Raw genomic sequence first — 12,519 nt, 5'->3', positions numbered from 1 at the left:
CTTTTGTTCTGGAAAGCTTGGGCCTTTCAGGACTCCCCTTGCCTGGGTGATTTCGATTGTGGATGTGGTCAGTTCACTGCAAACCTCGGATGAGAGAGGAGGGTCAGCCACCGCCGTGCGTGTACCTTGCTGGTTGCGCTGAAGGCAGCAGCTTCAGGGGTAGTGGATGGGCAGCGGGTGACTTTCCAGTCTTAGAACATGGAGCCTCTTGTCACTGAGGAGTATCTTCTCGTCATCGAGGCATCCCTGTGCTTTAGCTCTAGCATACATTTTGCGCTCTAAAATCAGGCAAGAAAACATGTATGTATGTGTCTGGTGTGGACTTGTAAGCATAAGCCAAGATACATATACCCATATAGGCTCAGATATATTACAGAAACTCCTTTGCTGTCTGCGGAGCCTAGTGTTTTATTGTTTCATAAAAGTGGCTTAATTACATTTCCCCATAGATAAGATAAACAGAACCCTTCTTTTCTAAGCGTTGCTTATCAGAAGTATTTTGTCGAAGTAGCATCCAGAGTAAGCCTTTGAGAGGGGATGGAAACGCATTAATTTTTGTTTTGGTTCTTCAGTTGCACTTAGCGTTTGACAAGAGTTGATTTAAATATTACATGAGTTTATCTTTAATGTTCAAAAAATATTTGTGAGAAAGACGAAACTGTTTAATTTAAACTAATGTATGCCTGACTCTGGTCAGATTGATCATAGTTTCGGGTTTTGATAGGGTTTGCCCTTCTGTTGCTTGTCCTTTCGAGCTGGTTTTTCACTGTGAAATTATTTTAGTTCGGTGGCATGGACCAGCGGCTGCTGTCAACTCCACAACCCATCCAGTTAGTAAGAACAGGGAGGGGAGGGGGGGTGGAAATAACAAATGCAGTCCTTTTACCTAAAAACATTAACGTCCATAAGTCAATCTCTGTTAGGGGAAGAAAAAAAAAAAAGAAAAAAAAATTTCCTAGATTATTATCAAAATCCTGGGTGACACTTGCCAGGTCAAATACTTAACAAGCCTGGAAGATAGACCTCCTTACCACCACTCTACATATAAAATAAGATATTTTAATTTTTCATTAATCTCGGGGACGGTATCTGAGCAAAACAGTAATAATAACGTGCAGCGTTCATTTCATCCCTTGCATCGGAAATCTTTGTGCATGTAACTTTTCAGAGCTGAAATCCGCAGAAGTGCAGTTGGGCTCCAGGACACAGAAAGCCTCTCGCGTTCTTTTCAAAACAGTCCCTGCGACACCTGATTGCTGGTGGGGTGCAGCTCGCGACGGCTGAGCTGCAGCTGTTAGAAATCCGTAATGACAAAATACGCGGACAGAAGAGGAGCGTGTGCCGTGCTGTTGTTTTTTAATCGCGGCAAATCTGTAATAGTTGCTTGCGCACCCAGATGGAGCCTGAAATGTAATTTTCCTCAAATTAAGGGTAGTTAGAATAGCGAAGCGGGGAAGGCAGGCTGGCCGGGCTGCGGGAGAGGGCGGGGGGCGTGCGGCTGGGGAGAGGGCTGCGAGCCTGGGCGGCCTTCCTCGGGCTCGCTGGATGGATCCTCCACCGCCATCACCCCCGCCCCCGACCCGCAAAGCCCTTTTTTCGATTACTTGCTGCGTTTGTATCTGCTTCCTATCTTATTAGTAAAGTTTATTCAGTGCTGCTAACAGCACTGCCCTCCCCTCCCGTTCTCTACCTCATCAGCTCATAACGAGAGCTCATTTTACATTCCCTAAAGCAGAGATACGCAATGGTCCCTTTCCCATTTTAGGGGGGGAACCCAAACCCTCATTTGGTGAAAAGCACAAAGCCTTTCCCGTGCCGCTTGCGGAGCGGCGTCCCGCAAGAGCGGCAGCGCGGCCCAGCACCCGCCGGCCCCGTGTGCGCCCTGGGCCCGGCCCGGCCCCGGTAGGCGCGTCGCGCCGGGTGCCGGCCCGGCCGGCCGAGCGCCGCAGCTTCATTAGCTTGCTGCTTTTCTCTCCTTTGCACATTAACGCTAACTTCCACCAATTATCTGGAGTAAATGTATTAGACTAATTAGCATCTGGGCACCACGGGAAACTTTGAACAGTAATTATATTGTGGGGGATAAAGAACGAGGGAGAAACCCCAGTGATTTGTCAAGCAAAGTCGCCGCTTGCAACTTTTCCCCCTGCCAGCGCGCCGCGGCGGGGCCGGGGCGAGGGCAGCCCGGGCGGGGGGAGCGGGGCTGGCCGAGGGGCAGCAGGTACCCGGCTCCGCCTGACCCGCTCCCGGCAAGCGCCTGCTAGACCGCGGGAGCGAAGCCCTTCGCTGGCGTTGCCTTACGGACTTGGGGATGGCTTTTTCCGACCGTCTCGGCGGCAACGGTTCGTTCCGCAGTTTCGGTAGCTGCTCTGGCTTTCCCGTCGCGGCCCCCGCTCCTACCTGAGTGCAGGACGACGAGCCGGAGCCGGGCGGCGGCCCTGGGGAGCCCGGGCTGGGGAGGCAGAGGCGCGGCGCAGGCAGGGGCAGCCCGTCTCGGCATCACGTCGGGTTTGGCACTGCACTTCAGTAAAGAGCAAACTCGGACCAAATAACGGATGGACTTTTTTTTTTTTTTTTCCCCTTCCCTGCTTTTTTAAAAGAAAATGAGTTCTCAGAGCTGTCCGATTTTTTTTTTTTTTTTTTTTTTTGGTAACGTGATGATCACTTGTGCTGCGGTACAAACTGAAGAAAGAAATTGAAAATAACTGGATGAGATCAAACAGCGCTTCCCTAATTGCTTCCGAACTTCTCATTTAGAAAAAAGACGAATAGTTATGCATTACACTGTAAAAAAAAAAAAAAAAAGCTTTCAGATAATCTTCTTATTCCTTTACAAATAAGTCTTGCCTTCCCCGTTTCTTTCTAAAGAAAGAAGTCTTTTAATTGAAACCCAGTTTTAAAAAACAGGTTTTCACAGTAAAAAATTTAAAGTTAATCTTCCTTAGGAAAGTGAAAGATGTTACCGATTCTCAGTTTTCCTATTTCGTGCCTACAAATTCTACTGAAGAAAAAAAAATACTCCCATCTGCTTTTTTTTTTTTTTTTTGTAGGAGAGCCCTGGGGTTACAATAAAAAAACTTTTGCTTTTTTTTTTTATTTTTAATTAAAATTGAATAAACGCTTAAGGAGAAATTAGCAGTCGCCTCCATCCAAGACCTACTCAGCTTTTCTAACAGAATCAAATTGTAATTTAAAAAAAAAAAGTAAACCCTTTTAATACATCAAATATACGGAATTTTAATCTTTAAAGCGATACATTGTCTATTTTAGTACATGACGTAAACCTTACTTAACCCTTTTTACAGGGTGGACTTAAAAATTAAAAATAGTTAAGTGTTCCTTTTAAAGAACAAAATAAGGCAAATGAGGTTTTTGGAATAGAATTGTTTTTGTTTTTCTTCCAGAATACATACAAAAAAATACCAATTCTCTTTCAAGGGTATACACCTTAAAAATAATTGCAATTTGAAATTATAACTGACAAATTGCGAGTTGTTTTTTAGTAACAAACATGCATGTAAATTTTTTTGTTTCAATGAGACATTAAATAAGAACGTACAATACAATCATAGCAATTTTAAAGTAACATTAAAGAGAAGACCTCTATCTTTTTATTTATATTCTACAATGAGTGTTCCACTTTTACCTATTGAGCTCAGTTAAGTAATGCACTTTATGATTCGTTGTCCCGCTTGAAGCTAACATAAATAAATACAGTGCTCATGGATCCAGTCCTCAAATGAACACTATTTTATAAAAAGTCTGATTTTTTTTTTTCTTTCCAACTTTTATAAAGTTTCGCAGGGCTTCCTTCCCTCACCGCTAGACTCTGTGTTGTGTTGTGTGTCAAAGCCCAGCTGCCTGCGCTCACTGGTACCCCAGGGCTGAGGCTGTGGTGAGTCTCTGCCCATAGAGTGCGTAAGGGGAGTAGTAGGGTCCGGTGGCGGCGGGCACGGGCACGGGGGCCCCGGGGGTGGGCAGGGGGCTCTTGGAGTAGGGGTGGTAGCGGCTGCCGAGTCCCAGCGCGTGGTGTGGGCTGCGCAGGGCCAGCGTGCCCGGGCTGCCCGGGGCGCCCGTCGTGGGAATGTGCATGTGGCATGCCATGGCCGCGGCCGCCGCGCTGGCCAGCGACGAGGAGCTGGGGTAGCTGGAGAGGAGTTTATCGGTGCCCGGGAAGGCAGTATGGGTCCGCAAGTGGCTAAGCAGCTCCTCCGAGGTGGCAAAGCGCTTGTCGCAGGGTCCGTTGGCTGACACCCAGTTGCAGATGTGTGGCTGGGGGTCGTTGGGGAGCATGAAGCCGTAGGGGTACAAAGGGTGGCCGGCCAGTGAGGGCGGTGTGGCGCCGGTCAGCGAGGAGTGGACGCTGTGCAAAGGGTGGGTGGGGTAGACGAGGGGGTATCCGGACTTGAGGGCCTGGTCGTGGGCGCAGGAGGCGCCGGCAGCGCCGGCCAGGTGGCTGGCGCAGTGGTAGCTCAGGCAGTACGGGTCTCGGCACAGGCTCGCCGTCATCACCGACGGCGGCGACGCGCCCGCCAGCGGGCTTGACCCCGCCGGCTTGCTGCAGCCCAGGCTGCTGGCGGCGGCCAGCTGGGCCCCCACCAGGCTGGAGGATTTGGTGGGGTCCAGCGCCACTCCGTGCGGCAGGAACTGGGGCGGGTAGCCGGCGTAGGCTCCAGCCAGCGTCCCTGGGTAGCTCATGCCCGCTGGGGGCAGGGGGAAGACGGTCTGGCCCGGCTTGTAAGGGGACACAGGGGCCACGAGGCCGGAGCCCAGGACGGAGGTGGAGGAGGTGGCGGTGGTGCTGCTGCAGGAGGAGGCGGAGTCCGAGGCGACGGGCTTGGAGCCCGGCGTGCTCTCCTGGTGCTGGTTGACCTCCACGTTAATCCCGGCACAGCTCACGCTAATCCGGCTGTGGCTGATGCTGGTGGTGCCCGGGCCTCCCTCCGAGCCGGAGCTGCCGCTCTTTCCGCAGCCCTCCGCGTCCTTCTTGTCCTCCCCGCCTTTGCCCTCGGCCGGCAGCAGCCCCGGCGAGCAGGCGGAGGCGCTGGAGTTGGGGCTGCCTGTCCTTGGGGTGAACGGCTGGCAGGTGGCGCTCGGCACCCGGAATCCCGACTTCTCCCCGGCCGCGACCCCCGCGGCGGGGGCGCCCGCGCAGCCCGCCGCCCCCGGCTCCTTCTTCTCCGCGCCCGGCTTGGAGTACGGCTTGAAGCTCGACTTGTCCTCCACGCCGATGTCGCTGAGCTTCAAGGGGCCCGACTTGGAGTCCTTGTCGCCTCCGGAGCCATTGGAGGTGACCGAGGAGAGTTTGGAGGAAGGGGACGGGTCCGGCTTTCCTATCTGCGAGCAAGTTTGTGCCAAAAGGGCCAGCGGACTCTTCTTCGCGTCCAGCTGCGGAAATCAGAAGGACACACAAAGACAGAGGTTTAATTGGGGTCTAAGAAAGAAAAGAAAAGGAAAAAAAAAGACAAAAAACAAACCCGAGGCGCACCTAGGACACTTGTCCCATACGTTTTTGCAGAGAACAGCCTGGAAGTAACGAACAATTTTGTGCGCATTCATCACCCTGACAGCCCCCTCCCCTGCATGCACCATTTTCCAGAAAGCCTTTAAAAAGGGCTGGAGATTTTCGGACCGCTGCGAGCCCATCGCGGCCGCCTCAAGCACCCCCCGCTCCCCGGGCGGCGCCGCGCTGGGCGTCTCGCCGCTCGCTTCCCTGCCGCTCCGGCCGTGCAGGCGCGCAAACCCGCCCGCGAACTACAGCGACTGCAGCATTTCTGCGCCCTGACTGCTGACACTATTTATAAACAGAGTCCGAGTTAGCCTGCGAGCCGGGCTCCGGGGGAGAGGGGGGTCCTCGCTCCGCAGGGACCTTCGTGAAAGCATTCATTCCCACAGACCCACCCTTCCCACCACCCGCTCCGTTTCGAGTTTCGGTCCCGCAAGCAGCGAGGAGCGACGCAGAGGGGGACCGACACCCTCGGCAGAGGGGAAAAGGGACGCATAGGGCCCCCGCAGTACAAACGCGTGTCGGCACTTGCAAGGGAACGGTCGGGGAGCTGAAGTAGTTATCCTGCCGCACCCACGCTTCAGCCTGTCCCTCTCCGCGGCTCCCCCCATCCCCCCCCCCAAAAAAAAAAAAAAAACACCAGAAAACAAACAGGCAACGCTCTCTGCAAGAGCAAGGTTGTTTGGTACTCCGAGCGCTGGTTAGTTGCGCGGCCGGATCGTGACCCCGGAGCGGCTCGTTTCCTTCCACCCACCCCTCCTCTCAAAAAAAAAAAAAAAAAAAGGGCTAAAAAGAGCAAAAATACAAAGTTAATTTGCATAGGAATTGGAAATTCTCCCATAAAGATGGAAACAATAAGCAGGAGCGGCTCCTCGCACTAACTCTAGATCAAAAGCAGCCCGTTTCCTGGTGTAAATGCATTTCAAAGCGCAGGGAAGCGCCGAGGGAGGCTGGCGGAGCCGCCATGCACAGCGGGCGCCCGGGCAGGGAGGGGAGAAGGAGCCGGGGGCCGGGGCCGGCTCCGAGGTCCTTACCTCGATGGGGCTGACGGGCGTGGAGGGTAAAGGCTGCAGGTATTCGGGGTGTAAAATGTGTCCAGTCCGCGCCGTGAGCATTTTCAGGACTTTGATGGGAAGGCGGTTGGCTTGGCGTAGCGGGTCCGAGGGGGGGACGGCGTGGAAGCAGGGCTTGGCGGCGGCGCTGCTGCCGTTATTCCCAGCGTGCCCGTTCGGCCCGGCGAGGTCGGCGGCGCTGCGGCTGCGGCGGGGGCTGCCTCCGGGCTCGCTGAGGCTGCTGCTGCGCTTACTACTTCTTATAGCAGAAAGCGAGGGCGATGTGATCATGACCCAAAACCTCGCATGAAAACTGGGGCAAGTGGCGCCGCTCGCACTCGGAAACGCTCGCTCGCTTTCTGTGGGCGAGGAGGGAAAAAAGCCACACGCCCCCCGAGCAGGAAAACAAACATAAAATGTCCCGTGTCTCTCTCTGGCGGGGAGGGCGTGGGTGGGGAGGGGGGGGGAAAGGGGGAGCCGGCCGGCGAGAAAGAGGAGGAAAAAAAAGCCGAGTAATCCTTGGGCTGTGCTGGGGGCGGGGGTGGGGGCTGCGAGCGTGTGCCGCGGTCCCCCTCGGCCGCTCTCGGCTCTCCCGGCTGGCGCGGCGCGGAGCGCTCGCCTCCGCCGCTCAGCTGTGATGCGAGCCGCTGCCCATCCAGCCCGGGATCTGGCAAAGAAACTCACTTCAAAAGCAGCTGAATTAGTCTGAGATTAAAGCCTTTGCCGCCTTCCAATCAAATGGGACCCCGAGGTGATTGGAGGGTCAAGGGGATGTGACGTTCCCTTTTCTGGGGCTTTTTTTCTCTGTTTTTAATGGTCTCTCGCTCTTTTTTTTTTTTTTTTTTTCTTTCCCCTTCCCTTTCTCGTCCGCCTTTCCTCTCCCCTCCCCTCCTTCCTTGTTTTCGCTTCTAGGACGGGCTGGGCGTTAATTCTGTGTTTCACATCACGCGCTGCGAACGTTTTTCGCCCTCCGCAGCCGGCGCGGAGAGCCCGGCGGCAGCGGGGGCGGCCGGGGGGCTAGGGGCGCCGCGCCTGCCGGGGGCGAGGGGGGGGGGGGGCGGCTGCGGTACCCCGCCACCCCTGTCCGCCCCAAGCGCGGCCCCGCCGCACGCACGCTGCCCCGAGCACGGCCTGCCGCCGTCTGTCCGCCACGCACGGCGCTTAGAGGCCCAGTCCGCGCTCCCCCCGCCCCCCGGGGCAAGCCCGCCGGGACAGCGCCGCCGCCGCCTCCCCTCCAGCACCCGAAGAAGGGCACGAGGCGCTTTTCCCGCCCCTCCCGCCTCACAACGCGGGGGCAGGCTCGGACGAGAACCTGCAGAGCGCTGGTCTGCACGTCGCCGCCCGCGGCGGGCGGGAGCTGGGGCGCTGCGGCGCGGCTTGCGGCGGCGCGGGGAGCGCGGCGGCATTGGGGGAGGCCGGTCGTCACACGCGGGGCTGTCACGCACCGCCCGCCGCCGCCTTTCGGGTCTCTCCGCCCCGCCGTCAATTGTCAGTGCTCCCCAACCGCAATCAATCAGTTATTTGTCAGCCCCTGTCAATCCGCCCTTGATTTATGTCAGCTTTTGTTGCTGATTACAAGCCTGGTGTGACTTGAAGGGGGAAGGGGGGGGGGGGGGGGGAGGAAAACAGAGGGAGAGACGGGCTCCTCGGGAGGAAAAGCCATTCAATTTATGGAATAAATCCTTCGAGTAAACTCTTATTTGTGTGCCAGCACCCGGTAGCCTTCCCCGACCCCGCACCACGCTGCCCTGCGCCATCCGCGTCCGCGCAGAGCAGCGCGGTGCGGGGCCGGGTAGGGCTGCCGGGCTCGTCTTCCCTATCCCTCCTCGTCCTCTTCGAAGAAGAGCCCTTCGTCTCTGCAGCCGCCCGGCTGGCCCGGGCGCCGGCACCAGGGGCCTGGGGAGGCGGCCCCTCGCCTTACCGAGAGTATCTGTTCGCCATTTACGTGTTTGATTTCAGCTAAGCTGTGTGGAGAACCTCGTGGGCATGCACACGGTATCCACCCGGGCGTTATATACATCCTGCTTTGTGTCTGTGCACTCCCGAAGCGTACCGAGTCCTCTGCCCTCAGCCCCGGTGTTGCCGTGCCGGCGGATGCCCCGAGCGGAGTCCGCAGCCCTTCTGTCGCTCCCTGGATCGCCTTTTTCTTTTCTCTTTGTACTTTGCATCCCACTATCCCCCCACCTCCTCATCCCGTAACATTTTTTCACAGGCAAAATGTGTTAATCAATCTTTTACTTTTGTTTCCGGATCTGACATGGTGGCCCACACAATCTACAACATTAACAAAAAGGTCACTTAGAGATAAAACACGTTTGACAAGTGAAGAACAAGGCAAGTGCTTTAGGGGTCGCGTCCAATTCCTGACCTGGACTCCGACCAGAACAGGCGCTGATACTGGAAGGGGTGGGCGAGAGGAAGGACTTTCACTTTCTCGCGTTTATATCTGCTGAACCAAGTCCTTTTTCTTTCCTTGAAACACCGATCTCCCCCAGTCCCTGAACAGATGTGTCAGCCTTTAATGATCTGCTCTTCTTATGATGTAGATATAAGGCAGGTTTTCCTAGGTATCTGCCCCCCCGCCCCCGCCCCGTAAAGCGATACCCTTTAAATCCTGCAGCCAAGTAAGTATATCTGCTGTCTTTTATTAAAACCACTTTACTCTTTTAATATAGTGTACAGAGTAGGGTAAATACGTGGAACTCATCTAAAGACACAATTAATTTTAACAAACTTTTAAATTTCTGTATTTTCCCCTGAAAGCATAGGGATTATTGCCACAACTTCTCAGTGGAAAGTCATAAACGTACTTTCCTTTAGCAATCACCGCGGTCATCTTAAAAGATCGTGATAATTAAAAGGGGGAGGGGGGGGGTAGAGAAAGAAATCTTGCATAAAACCCGATATTGCAATAGGACTGAGAAGACCCACAACTTGCCCCCAAGGAACCCCCTCTTCCCCCCCCCCCCCCTTTATATAGAGTGGAAGTGACTTGAATCTGCCCCAGGTTTTCCCCCAGTTCTTTCTTTTGTTGTCAAGTCCAATTGATAAATGGAGTGCAGTAAAACTCTGGAAGGAAAAAAAAAAAAAAAAAAAAGCTGAAACCTTCATTTGTGTTCATTTGCATTAAAGTGCTTGGAACAGCTGTTTTCCTTACAGGACCGGGGAGACTCCTATCTGTTTTCTCGTTGTATTTATCCTGCCTCCCAGGGTGAAAGACTAAAGATTAATTGTCTTAAGGTAGAGTCAGCTGTGGGAAGGCTCCCCCCTCCCCATTTTCCATTCCCTCTCTCTTGTAGAAGTGAGGGTGATTTCGGGAAGGGGTTGTTTTACTTGTAAGCCAGGGAAGCGAAGGCGATACCCGGTACATGTGTAAAACAGGCAGCGCACCGACGGGAAAAGCGGGGGGAAGGAGGGGGTAAGAGCACGAACCCCGATCTTTCTGGCTGAGGTAGAAGCAGCAGAGGGTAATTTAATTAGTAACTTCAGAGGATAGCTTTTTGTTTTCTTCCCCACCCCCCCCCAACCCCACCCCCCAAGCCTTTGAAATGAGATTTAAGTCACACTCAGTACTGTAAAGTTTTTATGTAGAAGCTTGTAAAAAAATCAGCCCCAAGACATCCCCTCCCCTTTGCCCCCTCCAGAGCATTTCTGAGCTATGAGAGCTTGTTCACTGCGCTGAACACAGGCAGAAAACGATTCCCAGCGAGGGTCTCGGAGTTGGGATGTACACGCGTAGGATCGGGCGGGCGGCGGGGCTGAGGCTTGAAAGCGGTGCGCAGTTTTTGTTTTGGCTGCTGCGGACTGCTTTCCTTTCTGGAGCCGAAGAGGAGGGATTCGGTCCTGCTCGTTACCTTCGCGAGGGATCCTTGTTTAATGAGTCCGGGCAGACGGTTTGCCGTTTGGCATTTACTTGTGCAGTCTTGTTGAAGTTTTGGTGGCTGTCGCTTTTATTCTCCTTTTTTGCAAAAGCCCAAAACCTGAGGGTTGGAACCCGTCTTCCTCCTCCTACAAAGGAAAACGGTAATTTAAAAAAAAAAAAAAAAAAAAAAAAAAGGAGAGCAAAGGAGGAATTAATTAACAAGTGCCAGTCCACACTTTCCTTTACCTACCAGCTATTGGCAAGCATGTCAAGTCGATTTTATTTGCACACAATGGAAATGATTTATTTTCTCTTAAAAAGGAGTGGGCTGGCAGATATTTGAGGAGGAGAGGAGAGCGAGAGAGGAAAAAAAGTTTGAAAATGCCTTGAACTATTCACTGTCGAGATGGCTAATCAGTATTGAGGCTCGAGGGCACTCGGGCAGCTTTTCAATGCGGTTTTCCTTTCATCTCAAGCTGGATGGAGGCGCTCAATTAAAAGCCTATCAGTTTGTAAGTAAATCAACGCCTATCAAAGTTGTCACATCAAACAAAACGATTATTATTGCAGCCCGCCTCCCCTATTAATCTCCCTCTAAAATAATCCGCTTGACAGGTCAGGCTGGCGAGCTGCAAACCCTGGTCAGGATCAGCCAAAAAACCCGGACTGACTATTTTTCCCTCGGGAGAGGGAACTGCAGAAACCTCGGCACCAGTGTGCCTGCTCTGCGAGCTTGCTCTCTTGCCATTTAAGTGTCAGCTTCTGTAGATCATGTTGGAAAAGGGCGTTTAGTCTTTTAAGCTGAACAGCAACAACCCTACAGGCCCTTTAGCATTTTTTTTTTCTTTCCACCCCCTCTCTTTTCTATCGTTTGGAACAAGGTTAAGCTTTTAATTAACAGAAACATAGTTGCTGAGTTGTGTCTGGGCTATATTTCCATGTGTAAAATTCAGCTACCTGTCTGTCCATCCTGTGCGTCAAATTTATTTGCTTTGGTGGTGCTTGCGTTTCACTATCTACCCCAAGGCTTTTATTAAGATACGCATTGCAATGGGGTTTTGTAAACGGTGCATCTCCTTTTATTTTTGTTATTATTCCTCCTCCGCCCGCCCCCCCCCCCCCCCCCCACCTCCCGAATGATACCAATTCGGATAAGAGATTTGATGAGTTATCAAAAATACCACACCACGAATTCGTACATTTGGGAAGAGGCACTTTTTTTTTTTTTTTTTTTTTTTTTTTAATATGAGACTGCATGTGCTCAGATAATAGCTGATGCATCTGCCCAGGTATCCGGCAGAGGTGTGGGGTATTTCTTCCAGAATGCTATTAAAGCAAATAGTTTGAATGCTGGCCAACAGAAAGTAAGATTTCCAAACCTCCCCCCTGTTTGCATAGTACTTGAAAATATTTACTCTTATGATTGTAATTACTTTCCTAAGATTTATAAGCAATATATATTTTACTCTGCATGAGAGGTAGGTAATCGTTTTATAAGCTGTGATAATTTTAGAGCCACCTTCAAAATAATAGTCACGTTTAAGTGAATGTGAATTCTAGTCGTCAGTGGTATTTTCACTGAACGAGCAGAAAACCACTTTGTTTGTTTGTTTGTTTGCTTGCTTACTGCTTTCGGAAACACATTTTTGTCCTAAAATGTTTTCGAATGGGTTTGTCTAATTTTGTCCCTTTTGTTACGCTTAGATAAGGAAGAGATTAATGCACTAGTAAAAAAACCCAAAAAACCAAACAAACCAACAAACCCAAACCCATAACCTTTCTCTTTTAAGCCCTTTGATAGATTTCCCTATTGACATTGTTTCACGTATGAGTGTGAAAATTTTTAGCCCTGTGTTGAAACCCTTTCACCAACAACTATTTTCTAAAACTGTCGTCTTTTATGTTTAAGGTGTTTCTTATGCAAACAGCTTTTATTTGAAATAAGCCTGAAGGTAACTTTCTCTAGGGCGAGGGAGAGAGCAAGTCAAACGAGTGTGATGACACGGGAAAGGCTGGGTATGTTTCCTGTTAAGTGCATGGAGCTTTTTGGTGCCATTTCACGTTATTAAATGTACTACGATTAAAATGATCGAGCCCAA

The 12,519-nt window shown here is 52.1% G+C and overlaps 1 protein-coding gene across 1 annotated transcript; it reads right to left on the bottom strand.

Moving 5' to 3' along the window:
* Positions 1 to 3,217: 3,217 nt before the first annotated feature.
* On the bottom strand, positions 3,218 to 7,417 carry ZNF503 (zinc finger protein 503). Its single transcript, XM_056352854.1, has 2 exons — positions 6,541 to 7,417; positions 3,218 to 5,388 (listed from the first exon to the last, which is right to left on the bottom strand). Exons 1-2 carry the CDS (start codon positions 6,847 to 6,849, stop codon positions 3,868 to 3,870), a joined length of 1,830 nt encoding a protein of 609 aa, XP_056208829.1. The 5' UTR covers positions 6,850 to 7,417; the 3' UTR covers positions 3,218 to 3,867.
* Between the last annotated feature and the right edge of the window lie 5,102 nt (positions 7,418 to 12,519).

The sequence above is a fragment of the Falco biarmicus genome, chromosome 9, assembly GCF_023638135.1.
Source record: "Falco biarmicus isolate bFalBia1 chromosome 9, bFalBia1.pri, whole genome shotgun sequence".
Classification (NCBI taxonomy): domain Eukaryota; kingdom Metazoa; phylum Chordata; class Aves; order Falconiformes; family Falconidae; genus Falco; species Falco biarmicus.
The sequence above is the reverse complement of the archived record's forward strand: the minus strand, read 5'-3'. Positions and strand labels throughout refer to the sequence as shown.

What these genes read in the sequence shown, in the direction of transcription:
- ZNF503 (XM_056352854.1), bottom strand. Translation starts at nt 6,849, where the DNA reads ATGATCACATCGCCCTCGCTTTCTGCTATAAGAAGTAGTAAGCGCAGC. An exon ending in CGCCCGTCAGCCCCATCGAG is followed by an intron (nt 5,389 to 6,540) that starts GTAAGGACCTCG and finishes TGATTTCCGCAG; the next exon opens with CTGGACGCGAAGAAGAGTCC.